Source organism: Spodoptera frugiperda, chromosome 13 (assembly GCF_023101765.2).
Source record: "Spodoptera frugiperda isolate SF20-4 chromosome 13, AGI-APGP_CSIRO_Sfru_2.0, whole genome shotgun sequence".
Classification (NCBI taxonomy): Eukaryota; Metazoa; Arthropoda; class Insecta; order Lepidoptera; family Noctuidae; genus Spodoptera; species Spodoptera frugiperda.
The window spans coordinates 8,476,510-8,493,090 of record NC_064224.1 but is presented as its reverse complement, the minus strand read 5'-3'; the positions used below and the strand labels follow the sequence as shown (position 1 = coordinate 8,493,090).

The 16,581-nt window shown below is 34.3% G+C and overlaps 1 protein-coding gene across 1 annotated transcript in view; it reads left to right on the top strand.

Moving 5' to 3' along the window:
• The first annotated feature begins 847 nt into the window (after nt 1–847).
• The window catches only part of LOC118270420 (homeobox protein HMX3-B), a 30,042-nt gene continuing 14,308 nt past the window's right edge, over nt 848–16,581 (top strand). Inside the window, exons 1-2 of the mRNA XM_035586003.2 lie at nt 848–1,038; nt 10,859–11,177. Of these exons, the coding sequence (XP_035441896.1) occupies nt 10,891–11,177 (287 nt within the window). The 5' untranslated portion in view covers nt 848–1,038; nt 10,859–10,890. The remainder of the gene's footprint in view (nt 1,039–10,858; nt 11,178–16,581) is intronic.

The following is a 16,581-nucleotide window of genomic DNA, read 5'->3' as shown; positions in this document are numbered from 1 at the left end:
CATCCGATGGCTTCCTGCGACTGTAGTAAAAATAAAAAAATAATACACCTAGGCGCTATAGAATCCAAGACTGTAAACTTAATAATTGGCCCGCTAATTCACCATATGCAATATAAAGAAGAAATACAATTTAAATAGGTACAAAAAAACGGTCAGTCATTTGTTTTGTAATATTCTGTATAGAAAACACGTTTGTCTATTCGTCAGTAAAATTAACAAAAACATTAATAAGATGCTGTGAAACAGGCTTTACTTCAAAGGATAAAAATGTGATTTATAATCTTAAATCACAGTTAAAAACATTAAGAAAGGAAATAGAGATTTTATTAAAAAAATGTATTATAAGTATCTATTTAGTATCGTAAATATTCAACCAATAATTATAAAATCCAGCATCGACCACAAAGTCAAACTGCCAAGACAAAATAATTACCTCTCACAATTTACAAAAGCGAAATAGTTTCATTTGTATACGAAAACATTTAGAAACAAGTCGTGGACCACATTAGCCATTATGGCGCACGGTCCAGCAAATTAAACATAAACACGAGAACAGTTTCAGCGATTTAAAAGCTAAGTGAGTAACCCTAATTGCGTTAGACTTGGCTCAGTACCGGCCACTTTCACGATCGATGATTTCACCTTAAATAAAACAATTTTATCAAATAAACTACACCATTCTTATTGCAAAACACATAAGGGTTATAATGTAATAAATAGAAACGGCGTATATCTTTGTATTTTAGTAGGAAAAGGATGGGTATAAGGTGCACGGTTGGCCGATGTAAGGGGTGGTACTTGTACAGAGTGACGCCCCAAATTCTAAGGGTAGTTTGCCAGTGTCTGTCGCACAGTTGCACGCGGCGGCTCGCCCGCTCTACCTCGGCATGTTATACTAGTAACAAAATTTGTTGACACGAAATATTTCAAGACAGTGCAGTTTTAAAGGACTTTCAGTGTGTGTGGCCAGAGTTATGTTCTATCGAGTACTGTGCCTGTGTTGATACGGAGAGACAAAAGCTGATTTTATTTTGACAGGTTAGATTTTGTTTTCGTATTTTTTATTTTTAAATCACCTATATTGTTTTCTGAGAAATATCTTTGTAATAGGGAGAATCTATTTAGTCCGCCAGTTAGGTAATGAAAAAAGATTATATTTATATTTTTTATTTTGTCATATATGTAATATAATACGTAGATAAAACGGATCAAAGTTTAGGAGTGGGAGTGAATACGTAATATTTACGTGTAAAACGTACCTATAAGTGACGTCACGGAATATTTCAAATCAATATATCTTCGAAAGTATTGATTTCCATAAGAACATAAAAAATACATGTCTTATCTACAAGACTTTAAAGTATAATTTAGTAATCTATTGATATAAAGTAATAAGTATAAACTCTTTTTAAAAACCTAACTTACATAAATAATGGCTAGGTATATTGTTATTAATTAATATAAGATTTAGAAGATATTATAAGAGTGTGTAGCTACAAATATTTTTCAAATAAAGATGAGGTTTTATTAACAATCGAAGACCAATTTAAGAAAACGTTTAATGATTACTTACCGCCGTACTCAGAGTCGTTTAATGATTACTTAACCCAGTCCTTAGCAATTGTTTTCGATACAAAATCTTTACTAAGGAATAGTGTAAGTATTCATTAAATAAGTATTATAATAGTTTGTACATTTGTAACATTAAATCCTCTTTTATGGGATAGAGTTTACTGATAATGATTTTGGAAATCTTACGATACTCTATCGATTGTGTTTAAAAGAGAAGAGGCAAGTAAATATTTGTTACTAGCTGACCCGGCAAACTTCGTACCGCCTCAATTTTTTTCTCATCTTTTAAACCTTACCTGGACTTCCACAAATAATTCAAGATCTAAATTAGCCAAATCGGTCCAGCCGTTCTCGAGTTTTAGCGAGACTAACGAACAACAATTGAAATTACGTATTAGCTCCCACTCCTAATATTTTATTCCTTTTATCTAAGTATTGTTTTCTTATATGACAAAATAAAAATATATGTGTCGTATTCTTCATTACCTAACTGACGGACTAAATAGATTTTTAATTTGCCCTGCCATCATCCCTATTCGAGTGAAGTAGGGGCGGGTCACTAGTGCTTATTATATTAGTAGGAAGATGTCCGCACTAGAATAAGATATTTGAGAATCAATATTTTAATTGCTTCAATTGAATATTACACAATTAATTGTATAAATTTAAATTACGTAGGCTTCGTAGCGCGCGTAGCAATCGTAGCACTTCGTAGTACTTGATCGTGTGTGTATTTAGGTAGCTATTCCGACGGTAACCGATTTATCAGTTTAGGATGATATTAAATTCTTTTTAAAACGCATTTTATACTATCACTACATAGTATAAAACAAAGTCGCTTTCTCTATCCCTATGTCCCTTTGTATGCTTAAATCTTTTAAACTACGCAACGGATTTTGATGCGGTTATTTAATAGATAGAATGATTCAAGAGGAAGGTTTATATGTATAATATCACCATTGCACCCATGCGAAGCTGGGGCGGGTCGCTAGTATACTATATTTTTTTTATAATCGTTTTTAAGTAACATGTCAAAGTTCAATTATTTATTCCAATTAAATCATAAATAGGTAGTTTTAAAATGTCAACAAATAAAGAAATAAATAATAGTCAGTCAGTAAATAATGAAATTAATCAAGTATTTAAATTCTGTATGAACAGCTCCATATTAATTGACCACAGAAGAGCTCTAGAGTTGTAGGTTGTCTAGAAATGTTACGGACATGCAGCGCGGCTGTTATAATGCCGTATTTGTAAAGAGTGTTCAAATTAGCTCAAAGAGAATAATGCACTTTATGGGGTATATTCTTAACTATTGGGCCTATTTCGCTCAATTTTCTTTTACTGTCAGCCAAGATTATAACAAATATGTGGTTTAAATTAAGTCATAAGAGGAGGAACTCGACTAGTTTCAAGCCATGCTAGAGGCTCATATTCATGAGCAGCATTCCGCGACACACGACGCGGCGATTGTCGCGCTGCTACTGAATAAGCCGATAACATAATAATTAATTTAGTATGTCTCACGAAAGTTACAATAAAATTGTTAAGAGGTTTCCCCATATGGTATGTATGTATATCCTTTCCTATCAAAAACAATTAGCTACACCCTAATTTTCCGTTTAAAAAAAGGCCGATTTGTCAGACAATAAAAAAAGGTAATAATGCAATATTAATTAGACAAAGTGTTAATTAGTAAGTGCTATATTAAAACTATGGTAAGTGTCATGGCGGACGGTAAACGACAGTAATATTAGGTCCACTGGGACTTGCGTTTAGTTACAAATAAATTATCTTTGCGACTACAATTTATGTTTTTTTATTGGTTGCCAACAAGGACATTGCGTGTCTCCTACTGGGAATGTGCTAGAAATGTAATTGTCAATCTAAAATGTATTTTTTGAATAACTTGTGTTGTTCTAAGAAACTGTTTTGTACAAGCGTTTACTTGTATGAGGAAAATCGGTCAGTGTTAGCTGGTATTTAGTGTTCATTTTCAATTAATCTTTAATTTCCTGATGGGTATAACTTGGGTGTCTTCAAGGCCCGAGTGAATAGGTTGCTTATGGGCAGACGTGCTCCACCGTAGGCCGCATCATCACTTACCATCAGGTGAGATAGCGGCCAAACGTCGACCCATTAAATGTAAAAAAAATACAAGTTCACATACACATGACACCCAGAACCACCTAAACAACAATTGGTTTATCACATAAAGAATTGTTCCGTGCGGGAATAGAACCCGCTACATGCCGGCGTCATCTACTTATTATTTAAGAGATTGACGTGTAAAAGAGTTACATTGTAACCTATTTGCAAAAATAAATATCATTTACACGTTGCGCGGCAGCCGGTTGCCCAGCCAAACCATCCTCCATTAATTTACGTGAGTTAAACCATTTTTTAGTTAATCATTCATTGCAGTTAAACAAATTACAACTAAGGCTAATATCTGCTGACATTGTCTTTTTTAGAACTTATGACGGGATATTTACCATGTTTATTCACTTTGGTGAGTTTCCCATATTTCGGCACTGTTGCAAGCGCCATGATCACGGATTAACTGCAACAGTGCCGAAATATCGGAAACTCACCAAAGTGAATAAACATGGTAAATATCCCGTCATAAGTTCTAATAATAGTGTTAGTGACCATGTCAGTTTAAAAACTTATATTGTCTTTTTTAATTAATTAATTAATGTGTTTGAAACAGTTGACGTTTAAGTCGTAAACTGCATTACAAAGTATAATTTTAATAACCCTTCAAGTAAGATGCGTTGGCCGCCATACCACAGCCGTGTGACTGTCACACCGTAGCGTATCGCGCCTAATTAGTGTAGCTACAGAATAAATAAATTAAGTGACTTATTTTTTTTTTGTTTTTGTGACTTGTGAGTGTACTGCTATTTATTTACATTGTATTTTGTGACTAATGTTTATTAGAAGTGTATGTGTGTAGGAGGACTATTATTTTGTTTTAACAAGTTTGCAGTACTTTTCGCTTTTAGATTTTTTTTTTATAGATATTATTTATTTCTCTCATTGTCATTTAAAAATGTACAGCAAACAATTATAATACAATAAATTTGAGACTGGTGTCCGTTGTAGGTGAAACCTTACAGATGATCGGTTTGTTAAATCATCAATCAATTGAGTTTTTTCTAAATATAACAATACATTCTGTAGTTTATTCCGCGCAATATGGTCAGGTCGCATTTTAACATTCAAAGTTTTATTTAGCCCTGTTTGTTTGTTTAGGTCAGATCTAGTAATTGGAATTTTACCCCCTTTCTGTCGTAAAAGCGATCTGATATTTCGTACACTCACTAAATCTTGATGACCATTCAATATAAACTTATTAAAACCGTTTGACATAAAAGACATGTATAGTACTTGACTCTTTAATTTTGATGACCATTCAATATAAACTTACTAAAACCGTTTGACATAAAAGACATGTATAGTACTTGACTCTTTAATCTTGATGACCATTCAATATAAACTTTATTTTATTTTTATTAGAGTACCAACTTTTGTTTAATCATGTGTAGTTGCCCAATAAAACCAAAAAACTAAGTCACTAATTAAACATACAACTATTTACATACGATCTCCTATTACATCGTTATAAAACAATAAAAAAGCGAAATTAAAAAAAAACGTCACACCGTAACGAAATTAGAAGGCTTAATTCTAATCTAACCGTTGGATCGCTCGCTACGGTGTGTAAGCCGGCCGAATTAACACTGTGTCGCGATTAGCATGCAAAGGGTTAAGTTTAGTGGATACTAAACTTTATGAGAGATCGTATCGGTCAAATGGGCAGCTGCTCAATCTTGTTAGGTTTTGGAACGTACGTTAGACGGTTAGATGTTAGGCTTTTTGGTAGATGTGGTGTGTTTTTAGGGTCTTTTGTAATATGTCTTCTAACAATATCCTAATTCTCTAAATGTGCAACAGTGGAGGTTTGTTGGAGAAAAAAAACATTTGACAACCAAATTGATAGAAAATTTTATTGCGACAGAATATGAGTGCGTTCTGTTACATATAATTTTGATTAATACTGGTGAGAGCTAAATACATTTTAAAATAAAATGCTAATAAAATACTCGCCGCCGTACGTATAGTAATTTAATGGTTACTTAACCCAGTCTTTAGCCATTGTTTTTGATACAAAATTTTTACTAAGGCATAGTTAGTTTAAGTAATTATTAAATGTCTATGAGTATGGCGGTTACTTGCATTTCTATATACATATCTAACCTTGTCGGTTAATATAATAGAAACATGCGGTAATACTTTTTTGAACAAAACACTACATTTCCAACAAAAATAGCTATGTTATGAGTTTAAAGCAAAGGTGCAATTCACACGAAAATAAAGCATTCAATCTTTACAAAAAAAAAAATATACATTTTATTCAATGCTTTTTTAATTTAGCTCTCATAATAGACAATATTATGACACACAGATTAAAAATGTGTTTCAACATGAACTTTTTAATTAAAAAAAGTAAAAAGAGACACAGGCGAGGCGTTGTAAAAAGCTAATCGATATAAAGTATCGGTTACACATCGATTTCGCGTCACTGAATCGAGAACAGCCGGCGTTCAGCGATTTTTATCTTACGTATTTTGTTACTGGCAACTTTTTGTGGTTTAGTGGTTTTTAAATAAACAATAAAATAATTTAATTGTATTGTAAAACTTACAAGATCATTGTTTAGTATATTTCGAAAAACTTCCGTGTAATTGTAGAGTCGATATATGTTCGAAAGTATTTGTTTCCGTAAGAAAATAAAAAATACGTGTTTAATATTTTAAAATAATCTACAATTCGGACATAAAAATAAAAATTGGTCATCTACCCTATTGCATTGTAATATATCTTTGTGTTTCGAAGACCACAAAAACCCGTCGGCCCCGGTAGAGTACTACAACTTGGTACCATATCGGGAGTATCAATAGCTGTTTCTGCTTTCTGAGACTTCAGATTTTGTTGTGTAAAAACATTATGCCTTTAATTGCCTGAAGGAAAACACAGGGTGTAGATATTAGGTAAATGACCCGAAACACCAGAGGCGTTACAAGTGCGTTGCCGGCCTTTTGGGTGTTAGGAATTAAGTGTTGATGTGCAATTGAAGATTGGGAAGACCAATTGGGCCGCTGGTAACCTCACTCACACAACGCAAGCGTTACGTTGTTTCACGTCGGTTTTCTCTGAAGCCGTGGTATCACTCCGGTAGAGCCGGCCCATTCTTGCCGAAGCATGGCTCTCCCACACTTAAATTATAACCTCATCCTACCTCACAACCACCTAGATACTATATTCCTCTATTTACTTACCTCGGCAGTGACACGAGGATGTCCCAAAAAGCCTGAAATAGTAAATTAGCATAACATATTACCAGCAAGCATGTAATCTGACGTGCGGCCGGCCGGCATGCGCGCCACTTATATTAATTACCTTATTAAATCGCCATCTTGTTTGTTTCGGTTATATACTAGTGGTAGCACGTGGCTTCGTTTGATATTAAAGAATATGATATGTACCTAGGTATTCCTCCTATACCTAGGTATTGGAGGAATTCTTAGTTAGTAACAACGATGGTAAATAGAAACTTAACATATTTTATATTAAAATGGTTATTATTTTGCTCTTTCCTCATTCCTCCGTCCTTATTTTTTGGTTTATTAGTCTTACCGCTGTACTCAGAGTCTTCGGAGTTTTCGGAACTAAATCGTTACTAAGGAATAGTTTAAGTAATCATTAAATGTCTCTGAGTGTGCCACTATCTGTCACGTTGCAATATAGCAACTGTGTGGTATGCTTTTTAGGCCTTTTTTAAGGGGGTAAATCATCTAATGACTTCTCAGAATGTGTCAGTTTAGTTAACACCTAGTTAGGCACAAACTCTGAAACATACGCTTACCATCATGGCTAAAAATGGGCGTTACAATCAACGAATACTTTCACTCAGTTACCTCATAAGTTCCACGTCATCATCATCATCAGACTTTACATTTTTTTTTGAGGGGGATAATCATCCAATGACTTCTCCCGCCTTGGGTGAGGCGAGAGGGAGTGTCAGACTCTTACTGACTAAAGCAGCAGCTCCGGATAAAGCCTCCTCCTTAGTCCTCCACGTAGAACGACAAGCGAGTGAGTTCCACATAAAAGGGAGTATTAAAAGTGACTCAATAACCATTAAAAAAATATAAAACTAAATATGTAATTACTATGCCAAATTAAGCAGACAATTTTACGTCTGGGGATAGTCATATAGGACACTATTTATGAGTACAACCTCATGGCCCAATGCCAACTGATACAGAATTACTTTCAAACACGTTAGCGAATGCTAATTAGTATTAAAATTGTATAATCACTACATTTACGCGTGTACAGAAGCCTAAAGAGTTTGGTTATAGTTTGTGAGTTCGTATGTAGTATCACACATATTGTTTTAAGGGAATTTAGACCTTATTGTTTGTGTTACCATCTGAAACATTGATTAGTATCTAACACAAATAGTGAAAAGTGAGTGTACATTGTGTAGCGGCATTACGTGCAGTAATGTGCACCTCTGCCTACCCCTTCGTGGATAAAAGGCGTGAGGTTCCACGTTGCATAGTACCTATTGTTTTAAAATCTTTCTTTAACGATTCTTCTTCTGAAAATAATTGCTAAGGACTGGGTTAAGTAATCATTAAATGACTCTGAGTATTGAAGCAAGACTATTGTAATTATTTATTTAATATGAGTAAACCTGTATCAATTGGTACTTAAACTCAAACTCAAATTATTTATTGCATTCATGTGTACATTTAGATAATACATAATTAGTAGATTGAACCTAAAACCTACGTTTTCAATGAAAAAACAAACGCAATGAGTAAACCATAAATTTCCTCATTTTATCAATTAAACATCGGTAATTTTTCACAAAACAACTAACAGACATCTGACGTCCCACTACTTTAAAAAGAGGGGTACTGCCTACCCCCGATACGTTATATCATTACATCAGTATCGGACGCGTGTCTCTAATTATGGCAACCCCTTAATTAATTAAAATGCTGTAAAATGTTGCAACTTTATATTTTATGTGCTCTTCATTATGGCATTTTGAAAAAGGGTAGATAATATTATGTAGTAGGTGTATTTTTAGTTTATCAATTACTAGCTTTAGCACACGGCTTTGCACGTGTTCGATTGGAAGTTATTATGCATATAAAACTTTCATTTGAATCACTCTATCTATTAAATAAACCGTATCAAAATCTGTTGCGTAATTTTATAGATCTAGGTAAGCATACAGATACACAGACGGCGGAATGCGACTTTGTTTTACACTATGTATTGATTATTGTATAAGTTTTATTTATTAGGGATGATTATATTGCTACATAACAGAAATAAAGCCTCTTTCCAGCTCTTGATAAGACACTATTTACGATTTTTGTAAAAAACAACAAAATAACACCACAATATTTCATATAATTAGACAAAAACTGTAAAGCTAGAAAATATCTATGTTTGTCTATTGTGTGAGTATTCAACCACCTAATCATAGTCATCAGTTCGAAGTATTATCCATTGAACTACCAACACACCTATTAACTAAATCTATGTTCTTATATGTAGAAAAATAAATCACGTCAAAAAAAAGCAACATTAGTCAATGCAAATAAAAAAAAATGCACAATAAACACATCTCATTGCAGTTGAGTAAAAGCTCAACTGCGAATGATTGCCATGTAGCCATTGGCAAATGTCGGTTAGTGCCATTTTGGCAATGCCAACGTTGGTTACTGCCATTTTGCCACTGACATCGGTTAGTACCGTTTTTGTGGCAGTCCATGCGATACTTTGCAAACATTTATCATTAAATTGACGTATTGTATGTCTGTGGCCGAACCTCATCTGATATCGTGCTTTAAACATTAAATCTCTCGCCAATTTTTCGAAAGTAAATCGTTTGCAATTGCCGTTTTCCGAAATCTGTATTCGTTTTATGTAATTGCTGTGTTTATTTCTGTCTTTTAGGTTGATAATTTTGTCTTTTGTATGCTTTTATTGCTTTAGTTTTGTGTGCCTACTAGTTTTGTGTAAGAGTGCTGTAAGATTTACAGTCAATCTTCCTTAAAAATAAGACTTATATTCGACCCATTGATTTACAAAATGTAATTGATACAACAGGCGCGCGCGGATCTATGTACTTGGCCGCGCGTGTTATATTTCTAAAAGTTGTTTTGTCTTTTGTTTTAATTATTGAACAAATTGTTATTCACGTTATGTCGAGATTGGTTATAAATTTATCATTGGCTAATGCGTTGTAAACAGTAGCTTCACTGATTCCTATTCGGTACCTATGGAGCGGTCAACTAGTTCCGCTCGCATCATGGTACATTCAATAATATAATGTTTTGGGAACTATCTACCTCTTTTAAAATTAAATAAAACCAATCCAGCTCGTTCAGCGTGAAACTTTATAAACACACAATTGAATAAACAATAAGAAATCCAGATAACACACAAGGAAAAATTGCCAAAAAGCCCCCGATATTTGTTTACCCAAGAATATCAAATATCATTCGACAAAAAAATATAAGTAGCTTTTAAACTCAGCAATCTTTTAACGTGATTACCTCAGAATACTTTCTTATCCGTAAATCTCTATAATTCATTATTTATTCAGAACAATGGGGGGATGAATGTTCCCCCATTATTACCCCATCTCGTCCTTAGGGAGGGGACCCAATAAAGCTTAGAACAATAACGCATTTAATGTGTTGAATTATTGATCATGTTAAACGTCTTATGAAGCTAAGTTTTAGGGGGTATTAGTTTTGGTTGTATATTATCTATAGTTTGGATTTTCAGGGTATATATACAATTATGGTATAAGCCGGTAAACGAGTACACGGATCATCTGATGGTAAGCAATCGCCGCTGTCTATAGACACCCGAAACACCAGAGGCGTTACAAGTACGTTGCCGGTTTTTGGGGGTTAGGAATTTAAGGGTTGTTGGGGAATCGGGGATTGGGAAGGGGGGTAATTGGGCTTCCGGTAACCTTACTCACATAATGAAATAAAACGCAAGCGTTGTTTCACGTTGGTTTTCTGTGAGGCCGTGGTATCGCTCCGGTCGAGCCGGCCCATTCGTGCCGAAGCATGGCTCCTCCACACTTAATATTACTTTAGCCTAGTAACAGTCCAAACAGTATCTAAGACATGTTTACCATATTCCCATCAACTAACACAGTTCATGTATTTCCCAGGCCACCATAAAATGAAGCAGTAACCACCCAAGATGGACTCGCCCGTATCTTCGCAAGACGATAGAGATATTGAAGTGAACGTGGTATCAGGAGCCAGCAGTCCTGACATCACCTCCTCACCATCCAGAAAAGACCAGAAGAGTCCCTTCTATGAACTAAAGAAAGACAAAGAAGAAAAAGCTACCGGCAGTGCGCCTTACACCAGTTTTTCTATCAGTTCGATTTTGAACCGTGCGGAGCCGAGAAGAGAGTCCAATGTCCTGGAAGCAGCGTTGGCTGCTAATCATTTCGGGAATGCGAACGATGCTATGCTGTCCAGGTGAGTTGGTTTGCACTTCTTTTGTAGTTCTGTGCGCCTGGTACTTGTGGATTAGATTGGAGAGATTGATGAATGGAAAAATGTTTATATTTTTTTATATGGTTTATTAGGATCTTGGTTTTTAACTCAGATTATAAATACTACTGTTGTTATAGAGTATACATGTTTAACTGCCGCATTCAAAGACATATTTAATGAATACTTACATACTTAAACTGTTCCTTAGTAACGATTTTGTATCCTTAGTAACCTTTAAATGACTGTGAGTATGGTGGTTAGTGACTTTCAAAGGAAATTTATAAGCATTTGCATATACACTTATTATCCATAGAAACAGTAACTCATATCATCAACATACTATATTTATTCAAATATTTTCTCAAAAAAATTATTGTACTAAAAATTGTAATCAGACTTCTACTTGAATCTTATGTCCTAAGCCTATATCCTTTGCAGCCGCATACTCCCAACTAAAATTCCCAAGTAGATACTTACACAAATATCTCAAAAATATTGGTAGAATAAAGAAGGAAGAAAGACATATACACAAACCAACAAACGAATGACCGAAGCTTTTACTCTTGTGCTAACTATACAATAAGCTAGATATCACCAACAATTACTAAAGCAATGTAGCAAGCCCTACTCCATACCCCACCTAAACAGCACACTTGTGTAACGACCCTAACAATATAGGAGTGTTTAAACTCAGTAATCTATTCAGGAGAGTAACTGGCCACTTGTCTAGCCAGTATAATGCTCGGATCGATCGGCGGTCGGCCAGCGCGGTTGTGGTAGACTTAATCTCAGATAGCTGCCGCGTTTACACTGGCAAGTTACTTGAATGGAGTGTCTGCTTGCTTGGGTAGTGGAACGAGTATTCATTTGTATGTTTATTGTGTAATTGTGTCGTGTTTTGTTTTAAAGAAGACATAATAATAAGGGTATAAAGGGTTTATATTAGAATTGACTGCCTCGTTGGTCGAGTGGTCGCAAGTGCGATTGCTGGACAAGGGGACTCCGTTTCGATTCCTGGATCGGGCAAAGTATTACTGGACTTTTTCGGTTTTTCGAAAATTTCTCAGTAGTAGCACGGAGTCTGGAATTGTACCCAGTATACGGCAATAGGCTCACCCCTATTACATGGGACTTACACAAATAGTGAAAAGTAGGTGTATATTGTATAGCGGCATTACGTGCCGTAATGTGCACCTCTGCCTACCTCTTCGGGGATAAAAGGCGTGACGTTGCATCTATATTAGAATTGACTTTGAAATAATGAGTTGCGTTATAAAACCTTTTTCTAAATACATGTTGGGCTTAATTAATTTATGATGGGTACTTGTGTTTTATAAAGGTTAGTTGTCTACCGATCTAGCAGCTACATTGTTATTTTATAACTGTCAGTTGTTTGGTATTTTACGAATTAAGTTGTTTTATTGAGCCATAAATTCTTAATGTTAGGTTAGAAATTAGACATTGTAAAATTGTTAATTATTTCTAAGCGAATAAATAAACATCTTTATTATTTTATGATGTAGCATAAACATTGTAAAAATGTTTGCATAAAGGTGTTAAGGTAAAAACAGACTTAGCTAAGCTATGTTTTTTTATATGGAAAGATGCGTGCTATGGTTGGGTCTAATATTATCCATCGCATACTCGAACTTCACATTTTCCTCGCACAGCTACTTTGCAGTGGCGCATCTTCATAGCACATCTTACTAGCTTTTATCGGTGCTATTTAGCTTAGTATCGGTGGAAACGGGAATATATGTAGTTTCACAGCTTAGCTAATTACATCGTACATACATAAATAATTACATCTTTGTAATTGGTGGAAAAGCACCCTTAGATGTTTATAGACCAATAAATATCTAGTCACCATTTTTTACTATTTTGTTTTCCAGTCCACAATTCACAGTTAATTTGAATTCCAGTCCACTTGCCTCTATTACAAGCCAGTAACTAGTGCATGTAAACGCGGCAGGATGTGTATAAGATCGGTTTAAACCTAGCCGGAGTAAGTACGGCAAGTTTACCGTAATATCGCACAGCATTAGCCGGCGAAGCTAACGAGTTGCAAATCGCTTGTTAAGTTTATTATTAAACTGTATTGTTTAATAAAATACGGCTTTTTTGTAAATAAAGGATTATTGAGTTATGTCGTTACTTAAGTTAGATTTAGATGTACACACTTCGTTACTGAAATTTGATTTAGATATACACATATGTAGTTGGTTGTTATCATCATCTTTAACGCGTTTTCGTTTACTGCTAGACATAGGCCTTTGGCCTAAGTAGGGTACTTAGCTCAATTTACAGCTTTACTATATGTTATCAATCTAACATAATAATAATCTTAGATAAAACTACGTTTACAAACTGACTTCAACACGTATGTTTAAACACGTGTTAAAGTGCGAACCTACATGTTTTTAATTCGGCTTATGCACCTAAAACCTTCTCCTATGTCTAAAAATACTATGCTGAAAACCGCATCAAAATCGGTTAAGCCAAACACTAGATAATCACGTACAAACATACATACATGTCAAACTGATAATTTCCTCTTTTTGGACTCGGTTAAAAATGCGATAGTGTGTCTGTTTGTCAGTATTATTTTATAGTTGAATGGTCACTATTACACAAATAAACTAAATACTTTATTATCAACCATAATATCATCATTTGCATAAACTAAACAAAAATGACTTCACATACCTACTCGAATAAAACACATAACATCATTACATCCAATATCATTAAAATCACACAAGAAGAAAACTTTCGGCACTGACATAAACAGGGGTCATTCAATTCGTAATTTGGTCATTCTTACCCCATGCGAAGGGTTTAAGGGGGGAGTAGATAAAAGGCATGTTTCCTAAGACAGCTGATTACATGGGATGTCGGCACATTACTGACGATGTAAGGGTTCCGTTTTACGTCACTTCTCGTGTTTAGAAGCCTGTAATGACTTGTGCATGGGGTTTGGGGGTTTGTGCGTGTTTTTATTTTCGTTTGTGCGTGTTTTTATTTTAGTTTATTTGTTGTCTCTGTCTTAAACTAGGTTGTATAGTTTTAGCATAGAAGACAGACTAATGTACAAATACTCTAAAGCTACTAAATTTTGAGACGATCTCAAGACTAGTTCTGTCGCTACCAATTCTTTATAAAATGACGCAGATAGCACGATAGTTAAGTACAACTTAAAAATTGAGACACATTTCAGTATACTGGCGTTATCTTGTCATTTTATCATAGGTTATATTAGGTTAACTTTAAGTAATATTAGCTAAGTAGATTCTTGTTATATGGCTTTATGTTTAAAATTCTAGTACAAAAAACGTGATTTATGAACTAACCTGATGATTAAGAAAACATAGATTGTTTTGCAAGAAACTTGCATCATTATTTTTTATAATAACTTTCGTGAGATATACTAAATTAATTATTATGTTATCGGTTTACTCACGTAACTGTTTGATGAGGAACTCGACTAGTTTCAAGCCATGCTAGAGGCTCATAATCATGAGCAGCATTCCGCGACACACGACGCGGCGATTGTCGCGCTGCTACTGGCTAACGTGAATGAGACGATAACATAATAATTAACCATGTTTTTTTCTAAATTTTCCATCTATCTATATGCATTTTAAAATACATATCCACAACCTCACTTAGCACTCCACAACCCGCCAAAAATAAAAAGATTGATGACATAAACCCAGTATCACAAACAAAAGGCGAAAATCTTCACAGCGACTCCGACTCTGTCTCCCGCCCCCAAAATAAAAAAGTAATCTCGTCATTTACAAGGAAACACCATAAAAACTCAACATCTGTAAGAATAAACATTTATTCGCGCCTTTTCCCTTTTTCCCCATCTTAATTTACAGTGGCGGGACATTTTGTATCTGTGTAAACGATCTGTCATTGTACGGCGCCATCTTGAAAAACTTTTTTTTTTATACCTAATCCGTGTTCATCCTTGTTTTGACAGCTCACTAATTAAGTAAAAAAAAAAATACTTTGTGAATTTTTTACAGATTACAGCGAATTAGGGTGAATAATTTTTGTTTTAAAAGCATTTTGTTGCTAATTAAGTAAATGGTAGCGTTGTTAATTGGTGTTTTTAACGTGAAGGACGGCGTTGAATATTCATGCGTGCTAGTTTTTAGGTTATGTTTCGTAAATAAACGATGTGATTTTTCAACTGTGGCGTTTTAGTTTTTTTTTTTTTTTATTTTCATATTGGTAGGAGTGGTTAGGTTGATTCAATAGCATTTAGTTTATAGATGTTAAGGAAAGGAATACAAATACATGGTGTGAACGGAACGCTCTCGAAAAACGCTACAAATATTTATTGTTTTTATAATTTTAATCGTGTTATTCATGCAACATTAGCTTTAAGCAATTGATTACAACTATTATTAATGAAAATAAACATTGAATTCCTTTTTCTTTTAAATATTTTTTTTAAACCGTCACTAATTTGCGGAGGCTTGGGAGTATTCCGTTTACACGCTGTATAAGTACTAACTTTATTCTGCGCACATTCAAGTTACCTATTGTTTAGTTTTGCTAAGAGTTAATTGTAACAACTTCTTACCCTTTTAGACAAAAGCAATAACCCCACACTAATATTGTAGTCACACATTAAACCCTAAAACTGAATCTTGAATCATAAACACAAACACATAAAAAACTTATCAACGTTTCGTCTTCAACTTAGGGGTTAGGATAGTGAGGATATTGTCAAGTTTTACCAAAATACGGACAAAATTTGGCGTGTTTGGGGTCGAAATTCCGGCCCCTCGTAAACGGGCCAGTGTTGATCCCATATTATATGTAGTTGGAGTTATTTACGAGGTCCCCGTCATCCCGCGGGGATGGCCTCCTTAAACTATATCTATTGATTTTTATATTCACACCGGTGCGCTGTTAGCTTTGCGTTTGATGAAATTTGGTATTTCATGTAGGTAGTTGTTTTTGTAGAATGTAACGTTTGTAATTTGTTTTAGGTTTTGTTATACATATAACTTTTTTATTTTATATTACTGTTTAAACGTGGGTTGACGTAAAATACTAACTGATAATTTTGTATATTATACATATTCAGCTGCATATTATTCTGACAAACACATAGATTAAGTTAAGACGAGGCTAAAAAATTAGAGACAAAAACTACCTAAATTCCTTATTTTCTAACCCTAAGGTTCAAAGAGAAAGGTTGACTGATAGCATTAAGTTCGCCTTATGTATCACTATTTAATCGAATTATGTACGTTAAAGATTAAAATAATTACCTAAACAAGAACTAATCTTTCAGAAGAAGTGTTTTCATCATTACCTAAAATTCATGCACTTCCATGAAAATAAAACTTATATCATAATTCCA